This window comes from Rattus norvegicus, chromosome 16, assembly GCF_036323735.1.
Source record: "Rattus norvegicus strain BN/NHsdMcwi chromosome 16, GRCr8, whole genome shotgun sequence".
Lineage (NCBI taxonomy): Eukaryota > Metazoa > Chordata > Mammalia > Rodentia > Muridae > Rattus > Rattus norvegicus.
Genome location: NC_086034.1, coordinates 37,640,230 through 37,660,016, shown reverse-complemented (window position 1 = coordinate 37,660,016; position 19,787 = coordinate 37,640,230). Strand labels below are relative to the sequence as shown.

Below are 19,787 nucleotides of genomic sequence, written 5' to 3'. Positions count from 1 at the left end.
TGTCTGTGAGTCATGCTGGTGGCTGGGCAGCTCTCTCTGGCTGCTTGGGTACAGAACACTCATCAGAGATGACTCTGGAACAGCTACAAGAATGCGTGAGTTAACCACAGTGTCAGATGTCACTGCTGGACCGGCAACCCCAAGCAGGTTGCTGTGTTTTGCAGGTGGCTGGTTTATGTGAACAACACAGGCAAGGGTACAGCTGCAGAGTGCCAGCCACGCCCAGAGTCTCTGAAGGGCCCAAGAAGCACATTTTCCATGAGGGGTGCGCACGAAGGTGGTGTGTTCAACACGTTTGTTGTTAACACGCTGTCAACAAATGCTTGAAAGTACTAAGAGGTGCCCTAGATCATATATAAAGCCAGGGGATTGATCTTTTTTTTTAATTCTAATTTAGAGAAAGCTCTTAAGATTGTTGACCTTCTGACATAAATAAGACGACTAAATGATTTGTTACTTGACACTGAATTTTAAGTGGTCAAAGAGGAATAAAACCAATCACTTTCTTTTTTGCACGTGTACGCGTGGTGCTCACTTGTCTATGAACATAGGTATATGTGGAAGCTCGAAGTTTCCACTAAATGACTTCTCCAATTGCTTTTCAATTGTATGCTAAGGCAACATCTCTCTTGCTAAACTCAGAGCTTGCTAATTCTAGTCTGGCTTGCTCTGTCTCTGCCCTCTACCTGTTCAGATTCCAGGCAGGCTACCACACCTGCTTGCCTTTACACTGGTGTTAGGGATCTGAACTCTGGTCCCTGCAGAACTATTCCCCCAGCCCTGATCTCATTCTTCTTCTCTTCTTCCCCCTCTTCCTCCTCTTCTTCTTCCTCTTCTTCTTCTTTCTCCCCTACCCATCCTCCTCCCTCTCCTTTCATTAAGTGTGAAAAGGAGTCCAGTCTTGATGCTTCAAATGGCAATTATATTAAGTTTCTTAAAATAGGTTTTCAAAGAAGGGAATATCATTAATTAAAAAAGATCCAGGAAAGGTTCAGGAGCAAATGTGAAGACAGAGTGAGTGCATTTTACTGGAGGGCTGATGACAATACTTAATAAGAATGACACATGAAAAGAAACCACATCTTATTTCTAGGACCTGCTGTAGTTGTGCAAGAGAATAGAATAGGGGAACAATGGCCATGGAAGGCAAGAAGTAGGGACTGCAGAGAGGGAAGATGGTTAGAACAGGTAGTAGTGGCATTAATGTCTCTCAGAGATCGATGGGGATACTGAGGATAAACAGTAACTGAGAACATTCGAATGTGAGGGTGAGGTACTGACAAAGCTCCTCAGCAGACAAACGAGTCAGTGGTACCCAAGGTCTTAAATCACTGGACTGTAGGAAAAAACCTTTGGTTTACTATGCCATTAACTTCTAACCCCACCTCTGACCGATCAGTACTGTAAAGGTAAGGTTAGAGACAGCAAGCAGCAGATCAAAGATCTCATGTCTGATAAGGAAGCCAGGAGCAGAACACTGGCAGAGTCCATCCATCCATCTATCCATCCTCTCAGCTTGGTACTGTTGACCTAGAAGCACCTAGTGAATAAAACACACAGTTCTCAACCTCACGTTATCATCTGATGAGAAAGAGCTAATGAACTAAACTAGCCAGCATTTAACTTTGAGACTTGATGAGTGCTATAGGCAAGGCGGCCTCGGAGAATGAACAGAGTAGAACTTGGCTTTGTCAACTAGACACCAAGAGTAGAGAGGGCCAACCGAGTGCATGTAGAAGATGGGAAGGAACAGGCCATCATCAAAAGGTAGGAGGCAGGTGGGAGGAAGCATCTAGTCTTGAGAGGGGCCAGCTAACACAGCTAGGCCATGTGGGTGAGGAATGTGGGAGCAAGAGGAGAGTTACCGGGCAGGCTCACAGAGCAAGGGCTGCTGCCTGTGAGAAGCTTAAGCTTATTTCAAGTACATTGGACAGGCAGAGAATAGCCTTATTTGGAGCTCTAAAGAACTGCACCGGTTGCTCTGTGAGTAAAAGGCAGTAACAGAAATAGACGGAGTGGTTAGGAAGCACTTGCAAGACTTCAGGAGAGACACGATTGACAGACAGAGATGGTTGTGGTGGCGATATAAAAAGTAGTTCAGAGACTGACCAGATTTGTCTTTGGTGGTGAGATCCAGAGGCCTTTCTTCTATGAACTGTTCCTGATATGATTTCCTTACCATGCTTTTATATTAGAAATTAAACATATTTGCACTGTAAACAACATATTTTCAAAACTCACAGCTCATACTTTCATATACAGATGCCTACTGGTGAGTCTTACCTTTGCCACTCTGTTAGATTTATACAAGGGAGCCATGATTCTGAGCCTCGGGCCTTGTGTACACAGAACTCTCTCACAGGTCTGTTATGAGAACTATACTAGCAATTCCAGAATATTAGGAAGTCCTGGCATGCAGGAGAAAGTCAACAAATGGTAGGCAGTCCCCCAACCCTCTACCCCTCTTCCTCTAACTATGGCATAAGAACACCCAGAATGCTGCATGCTATACAGGAGCACCCAGAGGAGTGTGCATTTCCATGGCTCGTCCAACCTCTGGAACAGCCATCTTCATACCTGACTGGGAGCATTGCCAGACGGCAGATGGGAGGCTCAGCTAAATTTGGATTTCAAATAAGCACACATGCACACATCTTAGGATATGTCCATGAGTGTTTGACAACACTTTATCCTAAAGTTCCTAATTATTTACCTGAAATTAAAACGTGAATGGAGTATATTATATTTTGAGTTGTTAACTAAGTCTCCAGGAAGAACAAATTGTTTAAGATTTTTCCTTCATAGCACCATGAGATGCTAACCCTTCTCTGTGTAAAATGGCTGTCTCACTATTGTGGTGCCACTTCCCATTCCCCAATTGCCACATATTTTTTTCATATTTCATTCATCACTTCTCAGCCTAAACAGCAAGAGTATGAATGTCAAACTCTAAGGAATGCACCATATTGGGATTCTTACCGCACAGTCAAAGGATGCTGGTCTGTACCTGAGTGTTTGTGGGCGGATTGCTGGTGTGTGCACCTGCTGTGTTAACCTTTTAAAATGAAGATTGCAGTTAAGGCACATCAGGAATACTTTCTAAGAGTTTGCTAGACATCGTCAATTCAGTCTGTATTCACATGCATGAAAGCTACTTAGATCCCACAGTAGTGGGGCCAATTATTGAATAAGCTGGAAGAGAAAGCATTGAAGTCACTCAATAATCGCTGTCTATCAAAAGCTCAGAGCTGAAAAATCCATCACTTAAAAATCACAACACGGGAAAAGAATTTAAAAGGGTAAGTCGCAGTTTTCTGAGTACCCCTTTTGCATATACTCAACTGTTTAGATTTCTGTTTCAGATAGGATGGTAAACATAAATCTAGTTAAGGACGTGAAATGTCCTTAGCAGCATCAGGATTTGCTACTGTCCCACAAGACGAGGAGCTTTCTTGTTCCAGAATGGAAACGCACTCTAAGGAAATTCGGCTATTAAATGCCTGCCGGTTGATAAACAAATTATTCAGTGGTGTAGTTCATTTTCATTTTCAGCTCATTTAGGTCTTGGGGACTAGGAATAATACTCATAGACCTGTAGTCTGGGGACCACATTCTTCCTAGCACTGATGTATCAGACCCCAGGAATTAATGCACTGTGTCTTCAATATGATGTCAAGATAGAGACCTCCTCCTTCTGATCATGTTGCTGAACAAAGGTCCTCTTATTTCACTGAAACAAAGGCACAGATATTTCCTCCACTCCTAACAACCTCCCTACATCTACATATCTATAAAAACAGTTGTCGCCCCAAGTTTAGAAAGAAGAGGTTTGTGCTTACTCTTCTTGGCGTAAGTCATTGACGCTGCGGTCCAGTGAGATCATGTCACTTGCCGCCATGTTAAATCCAAACTCCTTGATGCTGGCTTGAGCTGCTTGTTTGTATTCTGGTCCCAGAACCAAGGGCTTGGCGTTCTCTCCAGGGCCACCAACCACTCCGTGAGGCTCGGGTTCTTTGGGTTCAAAGTTCCCAAGGACCCCTGGGCGTAGCACAGGATCACGGTAGGTGAATGTCTGCGGCTTAAAGGTAAGGTACTGTCTCTGCATTATGTCTTTCTGGGAATCTCCTCCAGCATGGCGCTCCTGTTCATTTTTGGCTTTGTTTTTTCTTCTAATAGACTCTAAGTCCACTTCTACTCCTTCAACATGAGGCCAGGGTACCACAGGTTTGAATCTGTCATCCCCAGGAGCTAGTCCATTGCCTCCTCGGTTAGGCAAGGGGTTATTGACATCTCTGTCTTCCTATATAAAAGGGAGGGGATATACAATGAGTACATGAAGGCACAGCAACCACAGCAGAGTTCATGATACAAACGTTCACGTTCAAGAAAAGGCCGAGGCAATAATAAAACATTCTCAACTGTGAACCGCAGGCAGAACACTAATAATCAGGATGTTGCACTGGAAGACATCTTTGAGATGGGAGAGGAAGCATGACCCATCAAGCTACTCAAACACACACATTTTTGCTTGCCTCTTTATCACCGTAACTCTCTCTAAAAGACTTCTCAATGATCGAGACAGACATTTAATTGGTCTTAGGCTACTGCCATGTTTTTTTCAGCTAGTTGGCATATGACAAATTAAACCTTTTGTTAGCAATTTGGCCATATGGTAGCAGTGATATCAGATGGATGTCACCCATCAGCCAGCTGGCTCTGTGCCCCAAATGGCAGAGGAACAAGGTAGAGTTATGCATTTGGTCCCAATACAGGGTTTTCTACTCAGTGAGAGTTTGGCTGAGTAACTATACAAACAAACAAAACTCAGATAACTGTGTAACCAAGCCAGCATGGCCTTTAAAACTACTCTCTGTACTTGACTCTGCCGCATTCCTGCTAATACAGTCAAGAGACTGCTTGTAAGACTATCCGGTGAGGACTGCTCTTTCCAGTTTGGACCCTTCCACCTACACAGATGCTCCTGTCAGAAGTCCTCAGTGCCTTTGCTTCTGAGGCACAGTGTGGTAACCTTTTGCCAAGTCCCTGCCATTCTTTTTCACAAAGCGGTGTTTCTCAACATTAGCACCATCTCAGGGGACCTTGAAGAATACTAAAGTGCCCTGCTCTTGGGCACTGATTTAATTGGTCTGGGCATGTGGAGTTTGGAAAGCACCCCAGGTTGTAATATGCACCTAAGTCTGAGAGCTACTACCTTAAAGGGAGAATGTAAGCTGGTAATTGGGCACGGGATGCACAGAGCCAGTCCAGCTGGGCAGGAGGACACAAGGCTCCCTTCGAACTGCAAAGTAGGCCAACTCACATGCCAGGTCACTTCACACTTCAATTACACCATCCCCTAACAGGTCAAGAGAACTAAGAAAAATTTTTAATTGAATGACCTTGAGAATTAAAGGTCAAAGCTTCTTTTTGAGGACTACATGAGAGCTCTAGGCACAGCACTGATATTTAGGCTGCTTAACTACTTACGATTCAATAGAGATGGGCATTGCTGTAGGTTATTTCAGATGGCAATCAGATGGCTAAGGATTAGCTTTAGGGAATTCAAAATCATTTTTTCAAAAACAATCTGTTTATTTGAGTAATATTACAGTATCTAAAAAGCTACAGATCCAGTCGGCTCACAGTAAAAAGCACCACTTCCTGCCTTTCCTCCTGTCCAGGCAATCATAGCAACCAACTGATTATGAATTTCATATGAACATATGCAAACAAAGTATAATCTCCCTCTTACACTCACATACAGATGCGCAAAAAAATGTCACAGTGAAACCCATTCCTTTTGTATACAAACTTAAAAGAAGAGAAGTAAATAACTAGACAGTCATCATACCAAAAAGATTCACGGAGGACTGGAGAGTCCCTCAGGATGAACCGACCATAAGAAAAGTGCACCCTAAACAGAGCTAACTCTGTGGCTTGTTACATGTTGCATATTACATATTATTAGTACAACTGGGGTGCTTTCCAAACTCCACATGCCCAGACCAGTTAAATCCCAGTGCCCGAGAGCAGGGCACTTTAGTATTCTTCAAGGTCCCCTGAGATGGTGCTAATGTTGAGAAACACCGCTTTGTGAAAAAGAATGGCAGGGACTTGGCAAAAGGTTACCACACTGTGCCTCAGAAGCAAGGCACTGAGGACTTCTGACAGGAGCATCTGTGTAGGTGGAAGGGTCCAAACTGAAGAGAGCAGCCCTCACAGGATATTCTTACAAGGAGGCTCTTCACTGTACATAGAACCAGAGATTTTAACTTGGAGTGCAGAAGCCAGCAGCACATTAATGAGAGCATGTAACCAGTTACAACAGATTCAGAGATAAACCCGAAGAACAAGTGAGTGCATAAATATCAGGAGTACTGGCTTGCAGGGCACCGAACATTTGTATTCTATTACACCCACTTTTCATTTCAGTGGGGAAGAGCCCTTTGTATATATTACACATCGGCCCAAAGCAACAGAAGTGTGAAAAATCAGAGAACTGAGTAAAATACATCAGTTGTCATCCAGGGTCAATTTAAAGTTTCACACAAGTGTCCTTAAAACATGAACTATGCGTCACAATACAGCTTGGTCATACCAAGGTGATGCCTTTCTTTCAGAAGATAAGGCTTTCGGATTAGGCCTCTGACTGGCCCTGGCTGTGCAAGAGCTTGAACCTAACTTCTAAGTCATAGTTAAGGCTAGAGGCAAATAATTAGAAAAAGAGAGGGCAGTGCAAAAAGAGGAGAGGAACTTTGGGGGTGGGGAGAGATCAGCTAGAGGATGGCAAGGACACAGGGGAGAACTGTGGGTGAGGGGGACAAATCAAATCAAAATATAATCTCTCTTTTACATGCCCACACATGACACAGTAGAAGCCATTACTTGTTTGTTTTGGAGTCAGGGTTTCTCTGTGCAACAGAGCCCCTGGCTGCCCTAAACTCAACTCAAACTCACAGAGATCGGCCCACCCTGCCTTTGCCTCCAGAGTGCTGGGATTAAAGCGTGCCCCAGAATGGAATTCATTACTTTGGTATACTAACTTAAAACAATGAAAGTAAATAACAAGAAAGTCATCATGCCAAAAGTGTTCATGAAGGCCTGAAGAGTCCCAGGGATTAACGGATCATAAGCAAAGTGCACCCTAAGGATGACTAATTCTTCAACAGAGGAGCAAGCACTGAAGCCAAGGTGTTGTTCTGATGATACAGTGCTGTGAATGAATTGCGACAGAAAGCATCAGCAAACCCTGTAGTATGCTAGGCATGAGGCTGACATCAGTGAGATTGAACCAAACTGAACATAAGGAAGACTTGCATTCTCTCCTGTCAACTTTTCACCTCACTGGGGTGAGAATCGGTTAGAGCTTGGAAAAGGACCTGACACCAGATATGGAGGAAAAGTCTGAACAGCCACACCATGCGCTGAATTCACCACTATCTGTCTCGTCGGAAGAAGCAATAGCAGAAGACTGCAGACTACATAGCAGCTCACGAAATGGAGCTCCCGCAACCGTGGGATACCCGTCCTATGCTATCATACAAAATGATAATTTCAGTTCGGTGAACACAACCTCCTTCTCACTGAGGACGGTCTGAGATGGATTCAAGCCTCATGTGCATCTTCCAGTAAAAGCTCTTGTCTCTCACTTAATGGTTCTCGGTCCAGCTTTAAGCTGCTAGTGTTTGTTAAGGTTCAAGAAGCCTGGCCTGTCTTCATCCCAGGTTTCCCTTTCTTCCAAGCTCAGTAACCAGTTTCACACTGATGCTTCTTCTGTTGGCATCCCTAGGCCACACCACACTTGCAGTTTCCAGATCATGCACACAAAGGTTTCCCGGACCTTTCCATGCATCTCCATTATCTCTATTTAACTCGCCCCAACAGAACCTGCTGTTTGCCCCACACTTAGTCTCACAGCTGTCTCCCTACCTCAGACCCCCAAGTACCCTCAGTACCCAATAAAGTCCAAAGCCACATTTCATGTCAACGTCTTGTTTTGTTTTTATCTGCTCTACGAACATTCTGTCCCTCATGATTTCCTGTTAATTCTGTCACCACGGTAGCTCTTGAATGTGACTGCTTCCATGATCTCCACTGTGCTTTCTTCATTTTGGCCAGTCACCTTCAGGAAAGACTCTTGTGATAGTGGTACCAGTGATGCCTGTAAATACTGTGCTGCAAATGCTTCCCACACAAGAGCTTGTGTAACATCGAAAGTGAGGTAATATCACCCAGCAAGACCTAAGCAAATGATCTGAGATCAGAGTACCCGAGTAGAGGTAAAATCTGCACTCTGACTGGCTGAAGAGTCTCTGCTTGCTTCCCTTCTTCCACACACACTGTCTCTACTCGTCATCTTTCCTTCACAACACTCAGAAGGACTTTCTTAAAATCAAATATGAGGATGTTTAACTTTGGTGCTTTGTTTCACCTATACGGCCACTGTTCTCAGTAGATAAGTCTCTAACAGTACCGACAAGAGTTTGCTATACACCAGGCTGCATTTATGCAATGTCTCTATTGCTACCTAAGAGGCCGGGGCTAGGTAAGTTTTTCTAAGATTCAAACAGACCCTTCCTGGCAATGGCTTATGAATTTACCAGGGTCCTAACTATCCTATTTGCGTGATACTTTGCAAACCACAAGGTCTCTCAAGTCAGTTATTCTAGTATAAAAGTGGTCACAGATACTATGTAAACAAATGGGAACAATTATGTTCAATAAAACTTTATATGTAAAAACAGGTGGAAGGTTGGGTCCCTCAGCCCCCATATTCAACTGGTAGCCTGGTGAAGGGACAAAGGTTATACATATCTCTTATGTCCTCAGCATCTGTCTTTGTATGGAACCCTCAATGAATATTTACTGGATAAATGAATCCTAAAATTTGTAGGTTTGTTGTAAGAGAGACAGAAGAAAAGGAAACAATACAAAATGGAGAATATCGAACTAGGACCAACAGGCTTGGATCGGCAGACAGACGCTTCTTGGCAGTATCATGAATTCACCAGGGTCATAACTATCCTATGGTCATGATAGTGTCCTTTAATGATACATTACTGTGCCAGAAAATTGAATCGACTGGCTTCTCAAAGCCTGTAAGTCAGTAACTGTGAGGGTAGAACCAAACACTAGAATTGTCTGTCAAACGCCACATCAATTAAGAACAATCATGTCAACTTCTAATGTCAAATGATTCAGAGAGCAGCTCTAAAGCAGCGTAATTGCTAACTCCCTGGAGAAGCAAAGCGTGCACTCCTCCTTCCAGAGAGTAAATGAAAGTCAGAAGCCTCCATGACTCACGGTACTACCATAGCGACTGACTTACTCTACAGCCAAAGTCAATGAATCATCGTTGACTAGGAACGCAAAGAGAACTGAGAGGTACTATTACAAGATGGTTATTTTCACAAAGGTGGAAAAATACAAGCACTTCTCACCAGATGGTAGTGTGAAATAGAAGTAAGGTCAGACTAGTCACTATCTCCTTACAACTTAAAAAGTGCTTCCTGTTCTGAACCCCCAAATCCCTTTTGTGTGTCATTTTTGCAGGATGATCATGCCTTGGTAGCAATGACACTAATCTAAAGGACTATAAAAATGGTCTTTCGAGCAAATGACAGTATTCTCGAGTAGGTGTGAAATCACACGCCTTAAGGATGAGCTTATGTACTTACATGGCCCGTTAACAAACAACAGCTTAGAAAAAATGGCCACCACTGAACTGCGTCATCACTCATGAGCCACAGAATTTAAAAGTATCACACAATAAGTGTTATACTCCTAAACAAAATAAACAAGCACACAGAAGAAATTAAACAAACCATCTTTTAACTGGACATTTCATAGGATTTCTTGGGCTGCAGTCACTCACCCTCAACAGAAGAAACAGCCCAAGAACTGGAAGAGAGGCTGTCAAAATTAACTAGATGCCACCAGTCTAAAGGAAACAGTACGTCTGTAGGTCAGGGCCCTTCGGCCTCTATTGCACACGTGGCAGGATGCACACGTGTAGGATGATCAGGTCCTGGTGTCTTGTGCTCTGTTTAATACAGCTGGACCCTAAACTAACCCATCTGACCAGACCTTCAAGTGTTTCTCCTTTCAGAAAGCTGAAAATTGGTAGCACTGAGAGTCGTGGCTCACCTCGGCATCATATGTTGTGTGTGCATGTGAAAGTTGTGCCCATGCCTGTGTGTGTGTGTGTGTGTGTGTGCACTGTGTGTATTTGTGTATTCTTGCACATGTCTGTAGGAGATAATCTGTGTTTAATAGTGGCTTAAAACTGGTAAGTCTGGGATTAAATGAGGATCTCACCAGCCCTTGAAAATCTAGGGCAGTGGTTCTTAACCTGTGGGCTGTGACCCCTTAAGGGTTCCCATATCAGCTATTTACAATTCGTAAAAGTAGCAAAATTATAGTTATGAAGTAGCATTGAAAATAATCTCAGGATGGGACCCCCACAACATGAGGACTGTATTAAATGGTCACAGCATTAGGAAGGGTGAGACCACTGCACTAAGGTATCATCCCTTGTAAGAAATGACCCTAGTTTCAAATATATTTCAAGAGTCTTGACTAAAAAGGGACTGAAGGTCACTTTGTCATGGTAGCATCTATGTGAGGGCCTGGGGCAGAGCAGCAGTGTGTTTCTAGGATCAGTGCACTTACGGGATATAAAAATCCAACAGGCTTTGGGTGTTTGACTTACTAAGATAAAAAGGGCACGATGACGAGAATCATCTACTGAAACAGACAGACACCCTTAGAGTAGGCTTTCTGTGTGCATTTCTTTGTTTGAAAGTACCAGACTTAATAGACTAAAGTCTTTACTTACTATTCCAGTGGTCATTTCACACTAAGAAACCCAGTTGAGAGGCTCACTGAGGTAGACTTTGGCAGGGCCACTTCTGCATATGTAATCTTGAGACCAAAGTGTTAAGATCCTGTCTATGGAGAAGCCCCCAGTTACATTACAAAGCTAGTGATTTCTCCTTTTACATGACTTTTCTCTCAGAACTGCCCACACATTGTAGACACCACAGTCACAGGGACTGCGAGTTACTGCCGCCAGTTTAAGCACTGGAAAGGTGCTTTACCAAGTTCCCAGGCACACCTAGGAAAACAAAAACATATTCAACAATACAGCTCTATCCTATACTGTGTGAGAAACACAAATATAAGTCTTTCTAAGAACTTGGCTAAATCATACTTTGGACATTTGGGAGTCAGAACAAAATGGAGATTTCCATTACACGAGAGCACCAGGGTGCGTCTTCAGTGTTGTGCGGCAGCCCACCCAGCCATCTTTGGGCTTCCTTGCACATCTGGATATCTTCTGGTGTTCCCTTCTCGGCCTCGAACATGCTAGGCCTTGGGCCTCGCACATGCTAGGTGAGTTCTCTACCACTGAGATCCTGTTTTTCTGAGGTAGTCTCATATGTTGCCCAAGCAGGGTCAGAATTCACTCTGGAGCCCAGGCAAGCCTTGAATTTGTGGTCCTCCTCCCTCAGTCTCTAGAGTCACTGAAATTACAGGCCTGTGTGATTAGCCTAGCTTCATTTGTTGTTTTTAAAAGAGGTGTATCCATCTGCACTGACACGATCTTTTTCCCAACTAACCTAATCGAAATCAATCATATGGCAACAACAAAATTGCCCAAGAAGACCCACTTAAAGGCTTCCGATCTTTGCACTGGCTTTAACACTTTCTTTTCCACTGTTAGAAAAGGTAAACTTTCCTGACTTCACGAGAAAATCAAATATACTGAAAATACTATATACTCAGTAGAAAATGTCCACTAGTGTTTGGTAGTCAACTAGTCAAGTCATGATAAACTCCCTAAGGTTATTTAAAATTATCTCCATTTTCTGGTGTCTGGTCCAAACATCTTTAGCTACCAGCTTCTGGCCACTGGATTTCCTATTGAATGGACAACAACAGTGCACATGGTCACCCTAGGAGTTTTTGATCCATTCAAGACTTTTCTTCCTTCAGGTAAATAATGAGTCCTGGATGTTCTGAATAGAAGCCTCCCATGTTCCCTTAAGTACTTAAAATCATTTAAGAAACTAAGCAGGGGTCAAGCAAGTTTCTTACCGCTATTCAATCTCATACAAAAGCAAATAAATGAAAAATCCACAAGGCCTGACATGAGGCCTGGGAGATGGCTCAGTGGATAAAACGCTCTGCTCATAGGCATAAAGGCCTAAGTTCAGATCCCTGGCACCCATGTTGAAAAATCAGGTGTAACTTGCCTCTTGTGAGAGGTAAGGGTGGAGACAGGTGGATCCCTGAAGCTCACTCCTCAGCCACCTTAGCCAAAGAGGGTGTGTAGGGAGGACAGCTTCAGGCTCAGTAGAGGCCTTTGTCTAAGAGCATGAAGTTGGGAGGCTGGAGAGATGGCTTGGCTTAGAGGTTAAGAGCACTTCCTGCTGTTGCAGAAGACGTGGGTCAGTTCCTAGCACTCACATGACAGCTCACAATAGCCCTCAATGTAACTCTAGATCCAGTTCGACCCAGCACTCCTGGCAGGCAAAACATTCATACAGCAACATACAAATAAATGAATCTTAAGGAAAATAAAGGTAGGGAAGAACCAAGGAAGACACTTGACACAGAGCTCTGGCCTCCATGTTCCAGTGCATGTATACACGTATGTACATACATGAACACAGATGCAGGCACAAACAGTACACACGCATGACTGAAATTGCTTCTGTGTGTTCTCCCTTTTCATAGCTATTATGCCACCTGTGCCTGTGTCCAGCTTTAACCCAGTCAGTGCTCAGTTCTCAGCCATCTCTGTCTGAAGAGACATCGTAGCACGGCCGGACACTCTCGCATCGCTGAACACCATGACAACAAGTTCTATGTGGGGAGGCTGCTCTTCCTGCCGGTTTTAGGAAAACTACATTGCAACTGGGAAGAAATAATTACTTTATTTTATCAAAATCCAATCCTAATGGACAGAAATACATTTCTTTACAGAACACATATTCACTTAAAATACTTCCAAATACAGGTTTACATTAGTAATGACAGCAAACCCCTCAGAAACATAAAAAAATTATTTTGTGGTTTTGTAGTTGGTGGTGGTCGTCTTTGAGACATGTTTCAGGCTGGCCTTGAACTTGCTAAGTAGCTAAGGAAAATTTTGAACTTATGCTCCTCCTACATCCAAGTGCTGGGGCTGCAAGCACGTGCCACATGACATACTTTTTTTAAAAAATTCAACTTTTTAGCTTGATCTTGATCTTGATGTTTTCCCAGTGATTGTATTGCCTACAAGTATTTCTCAAAGTATTATTAGCAAGATGGGTCACAGATCCATTCTGTTTATTCATAAGTATAGAGTACAATTCTGAACAAAATTTAGTATATCCAAATGAAAACCAAAGTGGTTTAAATTCATGGAAGTTATGCTTTTTAGAAACAAGAACAAAAACCACAGTCTCACTACATAGCCCTGCCTGTCCTGAAATGCACGCTATGTAGAATGCATAGAAACCCGTCTGCCTCTGCCTCAGGAGCTCTGCACTTAGAGACATGTACCACTCTGTCCAACTAAAAATGTACTTTTTAAAAAGTTGTATGTTTAAAGTATCGTCATCTTAGTAGATCTTAGTAATATAACTTTTAACTTTCAACATTAAAATTATAGCTTGAGAGGATAGGAGTCACTCAAAATCCTTTGTATTGAACTGTGTAATCTGTAATGTTCTATTCTGCAAATGTGGAATTTCCAATAAGCACACAGTAGTTCAAACCAGCAACATAGCTGGCAGAAACCACTCACCAGCCTCCTCCCACAAACCTTACACATTTTTTTCCTGGTAAGGCAAACAACAGTCTATCTGTGAGACCAGATCACCAGGCAGACAGCAGGAGCCCAGCGGGTGCTTGCTCAAGGGCTGGGTACATAGAAATCATCTAGCTGTGGGTCATCTCTTATTACAGCACTTCCTGGACTATAAACTGACCTCGGACACTTTATCTTACGCTTTAAGCTAGTGCTTTGGGACTCTAAATGAGATAACCACAAATGTTAACTTCCCTACACTCCTAAAATTTGAATAATCCTTTTAAAGTCTCCTCTTTTGTTCAGTGTTGGATAAATCCTCTCTTGCAAGTGAAATCTTGGCGCTTCGCAGAAAAATGAGTACTTTATTTAAACACAGGAAAGTAAATCTTCTGATACCCCCTTTATTCCCCAGACCAACCCATCTTACAAGCAGCACCTTGATACATTTTATACCTGTAAACAGGAATAGGAGAGAGACTCTAACTTAGACTATAACAACCTGCGAAAATAATCAATGGGGCATAAATTTTAATAAATGAGACAATAAAATACTAAAATTGGTTAATTTTTATAAGAAAACTACGAGCAACAAATCAATATTTTTAACAACAACAACAACCCTCCCGCTTTGTTCATAAGACTACGTGTTTTTATATTTTAGTTTTGGAGACTGGGTCTCACCATGTAGCTCTGACTGGCCAGGAAATCAAACGGGCCTGGCCTTCACTTCCAGAATGCTGGGATTAAAAGTGTGCACTACCACTCTCAGAAAGGCTAAATCAAAGTCATTTGACCAAAATCAAAGTCATTTGCACAGAAACCTAATCAAGAAGCTAACCAGGTGCTGGTGGTGCATGCCTTTAACCATAGCATAGGAGACAGAGGCAGGGGGATCTCTACGAGTTCCAGGCCAGCCTGGTCTACAGAATGAGCTAGGACAACCAGGGCTACACAGAGAAAGGCAAAACCAAAAATAAAACAAAATAAAAACTAAGAAGCTTATGGAAGGCAATCAACTTAAAAATATTTATAAAATCCAAATGATTTTCACCCTCAGGGGCTTTACGAAAATTCATGCTTTTATTCTGGAGATGAACCATGTAAAGGCATATTGAAAAATATCTTAGGGGTTGGGGATTTAGTTCAGTGGTAGAGCGCTTGCCTAGCAAGCACAAGGCCCTGGGTTCGGTCACCAGCTCCGAATAAAAGAAAAAGAAAAAGAAAAAAAAAAAAGAAAAATATCTTAGTGTGAATATTTGATATTAACTAGTCAGCTGAGTTGAAATGATTTTTACTTACAAGTATTAAGTAGATGACCAATGAATCATATCATAGTACATTTCAAAAGGTGTTATAAAGTCCTCATCAGTTTATGCTGACATTTTATTGGGAGAGCTCAAGCTTGTCGGGTAGGGCTTTAAATACAAGGAATGTGATGTCACTGAAAAACCTCATCCAAGGTAGTAAAAGAATCGTAATACTATTTAGAAACCATCGAAGGCCATAGTATAGATTCTTACTCTCTGTGTTCAGAAGCCAAGTGTTTCCCAAATCTTCAAAGAAAAGCTCCTAAGTAGATTTTTTCATTTTATAGATGATACGTAAAGTACATCCTATATTTTAATAAAGTTGCCAATATTTTACAGTAAATCTTATCGATTATTTCTACAGAATGAGCTATCTAAAAAGCAAAAAATAAAAAAAAAACCCAAATGTTTGGAAAAAATGGAGAGAAAAAAATTAAAGCAATGGGATTTTAAGCTAGAAATCTGTGAAGATTTTTAAAACTTATGAATAATGTATGTACGAATATATATTATGTATGCACACGAGAAGAGGAAACATACATTTAAAGACCACAAGGTTTTGAAAGAAGGGAAATTAACCCTGCTGAATAGACTTTCCGCAAGAACAATCAGAGCATTTCATCAGGTACTGAAAGGAGGAAGTACTTAAGGCTGAATTGATTGGGATGAGGTCACATCTGCTCAGCTCCGCCCACTTACATCGTGTTGCAACTTTGTTTCAGCTTGTGCCAATCAACTCTATTTTCTCACCTAAAATTGCTCAGTAAGAGTCCCCCTCTATTCCACTTTCTGACTCTTTTTCTGAAAGCTTCTTGCCAGCATTAATCCCTGGGGACTGTGTGTGTGTGTGTGTGTGTGTGTGTGTGTGTGTGTGTGTGTGTGTGTGTGTGTGTGTGTGTGTGTGTGTGTGTGTGTGTTTGTGTGTGTGCGCATGTCCATGTATGTCCCTGTCCCCTTTGATTCTTGTTTCTAATACAACACTGGATTTTATAATTTAGTATCGCTCAAAGGCAACCAGACAGTTTAGTTCTTAATCCTCTTTCCCACCTGGCAAGTCCAGGGAAGCCACATTAATGATTTCCAATCTCCCTGGATGTCTCACAGAAAAATTATGACACCAGCAGACTCCTCAACGTTTCATACAACATTAAGGAAAACCTTTTAACAGAGTGAGAGCAGAATGAACTGGAAAGTGGCGATTTGGGTTGGGAGAGAATATTTAATGTCCTCTTGAAAAGCTAAAAGCGCAATGGCTTATTGTCCCTCTGGGAAGACATGTAAGAACAGAATACAATGCTCCCCCGTGACCCAGGCCTACTTTCTGCAGCTGGGGCTGGATAAGCAGCCTTTGCTTAGAGCTTCCTTGCTCTGCCCTGAAGCCTCTTCTTCCTGACAGATCAGGAACGAAGCAGGGCAAAAGGAACTTAGGAGCACATACATTTTAATTGATGCAAAATAACCTTGTCTGGAAAACCTAGAGAGAAAATGAAAATCACTCCAAGGAAGAGATTGGGTAGCGCAGACCAAAAGCTTTAATAATGTGTCTTAGCGGTTCTAGTCTAAGGAACATAATCAGGTGCAGCAGAAACATGTCTGAATGCGGATCAGGTTGTTTATGTCATACATGTTTTGGCTTTTATTTTTCTTTTCAACTCTCAACAGGCCTGGTCTCTGGTGGAAATGTGTAGCCGGTTATTGTCTAGTTTGTCCCAAGTGTCCTGTGGCCTTCAAAGCCTGTGCCTTTCATGGCCACATCATGTTCGGTTCTCTAAAAGGCCAGATACTTTACCTATGGTGAGGAGTGGGTACTGAGAGAAGGGGCGGCCTTGGGAAAGCTGTGACCCAAGGCTCCCATCACAGAATAGAACAAGGGTCCTGGGATAAGGAGACAGGATGGAGGGAAGGCGAGGACACAGTGTCTGGGTAAAGACGAAGGCAGCAAAGAGAAACTCATGAGATGAAGTGTAGTTCTTCACTGACCCCTTAAGGACTGCCTGCCTGCTGGGGGGCCAGACATTGGCCATCCCCGTGTCCTTAGAGACTGATCCATGGGAGTGATCCATGGGCTGTGACCCACAGCAGATCACAGCAAAGGCACAGAATGACCACTCTACAGGAGCACATGCACCAGAAGGAAAGAGTAACTAAGACTTTTTTTTTGACAGATAAAAAAGAGGAAAAAAAAACCACTAGAGAAGACAGTGAGCGAGAATTTCAAGAAAGGAGTGGTCAGCAGGTAAAACAAGTGCGGGCTGTGATTACAACCCGCATGGTCGTTGTGCTGCACCCTGTACTGTGTGAAACACACTCCATACTGTGTGAGACAGAGGTGTCCAGGCTGCACCTTGTCCTAGAACACTACAATGTAGAAGCAACATTCAACTTCATCTTGAATGCAAATACAAGCCGACTCTAGACTTCGTCTATGCAGACAACTCCTTCTTTTCAGCATCACCCTGAAGTCCCAGGCCAACAAAGAGCTTATTCCAAAAGCAAAAGGTCAACACATGGGTGTATTAATATCGCTCCAGAAAAGCCAGGCGGGAGAACTAACTGAACACACAGAAGGTAAGGATACACACACACACACACACACACACACACACACACACACACACGACTAGCAGGCCACCTGGCAACCCTCAAGCAAGGTAGGTCCTCTGCTTATTTGTTTAAAAGGACTACCATTCCTGCCTGTCTCTCAGAACCACCTCAGCCAGCAGCACATCCTGGTGCAGTCTCCTCCTCCCCTCTTAGAGTTTTCTCTCAGCTCACTCACACAGACCTGCCCCTCCCACTTGCTCTGGCTGCTCTGGTAACCACCTTTACTCCTTTACTCTCCCGTCCATTTCTTTTCTTTCTTTTTTTCTTTTTTCTTTTCTTTCCGGAGCTGGGGACCGAACCCCGGGCCTAGCAAGCGCTCTACCATTGAGCTAAATCTCCAATTCCCCCCCTCCATTTCTAACTCCCAAACTTCCCTTAGCTTTTCCTTCTTCAACCCGAAGGAAGAAAAGCTCCATGTGAGAAGAGACTTTCTGCCTCTTCTCCCTTTTCACAGCACAAGTGCCTGATCAGATTTGAACTCTCCATTTTATAAGCATTTAACAACAATGATGTCAAGGTATTTCAAAAAGGCTGTTGAGAAGGATTTACACTTTCCAGGAGCTGAGAAATGTACACAGGTAATTAATTTTCCCAGCCTTTAAAAGCCCAATTAGTATATCTCCTGACGGATCTTTCTTCTGTTTTTTAAAATTACATATAAAGTCTGGCTTTGGCATCCACTCTCACCGGAGAAATAGCCAACTGTGACAGTACAATGAGATTGGCCTCGTCAAAGGCTTCTTTGCTCCTCCAGTGGGTTACGTTATAATCTCTCTTGACAGCCGGCTGAACAGAGGAGGGCGGAACATTCCTAACGAATTTGCACATAGAAGTAAATCAGTCTTTCTCAAAATTAACACTAACGTGTTTTTTGTCACGTTAAGCTAGCTGTTCTGAAACACTGAAATTTGAGCTGTCAAACCACAGCTAAAGAAGGCTGAGGCTTTTTTTTTTTAAAAAGACCTACAGGATTCCTGACACTAGGAACAGGCCCAGGACTATAGCATCATTCACGTTCTACTCTAGCAAACACTTCGCAAACACTTGGTTCCTGAAAGCTAGTGAGAGATCATTACATCATCCTGAAAGACTTGCTGATTCTTAGGGTGGGCTGTGTTCAAGACTGGAGTTCGGTTTAATTTTCCTCTGTAATACAAAGAGTATCACTCGGGCAAACAAAACCATCCCCACCTTCGCACAAAAACAAAAACAAAAAAAAACAAAACAAAAAAAAAAACAAAAAACAAAACCCCAAACCAACGAACCAACCAACAAACCCTAAAGAATACTTATCTAGGAATGTGATTGGCAGTCCATTCTTTATGAAAAATTTCAGGAGATCAGAACGGATCAGGAACTGAACTAGATGAGGTTAGATGTTAAGAAACTGCTTACGCAGAGAGTAGTGACACACTCTACCCTAATCCCAGTTTTCTGGATGCTGAGGCAGGAGAATGGAAACTTCAAAGGCAGCCTGAGCTAACTGAGACCATCTCAAAACAACAGTAACAAAAATAAAACAAGCCAGATGTAACTTTTACAGAGAATAATTCAGCATGTTTTCTAAATCGCTTATTTACTAGAAGTGAACAGATTCTATTTAGATTATTAGAACATTAAATTTTTGTTGCAGTTAATTTTAAGTTCATTCGCATTTCTTAGCCTTGCTAACTACCATTTTTTGGCTGGTAGGAAAACAGCTTTTCAATTTTATCCTAATGCTCTTCAACACACTTACACTTCTTTCTAGAACACCCTACAGACCACTGGAGTGGTCGTTCCAGGAAACTAGGCATTTTTAAGAGCAGCCACCTGTCATCCGAGGCGGGCAGTACCAGTTGTCTTAACTGTCTTCTCAAAGGTGCTAAGATCTCAAGTCTGCTAGTGGAAACTTCTCTACTTTCTGAAATGATTCAGATACACTAATTTTCCACACTTTATACTTTTGTTAGAATAATAAATTATTCAGAATTAAAAAAAGAGAGAGAGAGAGACACTGGAGCTATTGAACAAGAGGAACGACTGCACCCGTTCCATATGGCTGAGGGGGACTGGGAGACAACGGAACAAGC

General features: G+C 42.5%; 1 protein-coding gene and 1 long non-coding RNA gene across 5 annotated transcripts in view; both read right to left on the bottom strand.

Moving 5' to 3' along the window:
- Galnt7 (polypeptide N-acetylgalactosaminyltransferase 7) overlaps positions 1-19,787 on the bottom strand; it is a 124,544-nt gene that overhangs the window by 53,895 nt on the left and 50,862 nt on the right. For 2 of the 3 annotated variants that reach the window (XM_006253083.4, NM_022926.2), the window contains exon 2: positions 3,840-4,300. The exons of the other annotated variant lie outside the window; for it this stretch is intronic. In XM_006253083.4, the coding sequence (XP_006253145.1) occupies positions 3,840-4,300 (461 nt within the window). The remainder of the gene's footprint in view (positions 1-3,839; positions 4,301-19,787) is intronic. 3 annotated transcript variants of the gene reach the window in all.
- LOC120097421 (uncharacterized) overlaps positions 12,920-19,787 on the bottom strand; it is a 35,132-nt gene continuing 28,264 nt past the window's right edge. For both annotated transcript variants that reach the window (XR_005494794.2, XR_005494793.2), the window contains one exon: positions 12,920-19,787. This exon is cut by the window's right edge. This is a non-coding gene — a long non-coding RNA (uncharacterized LOC120097421).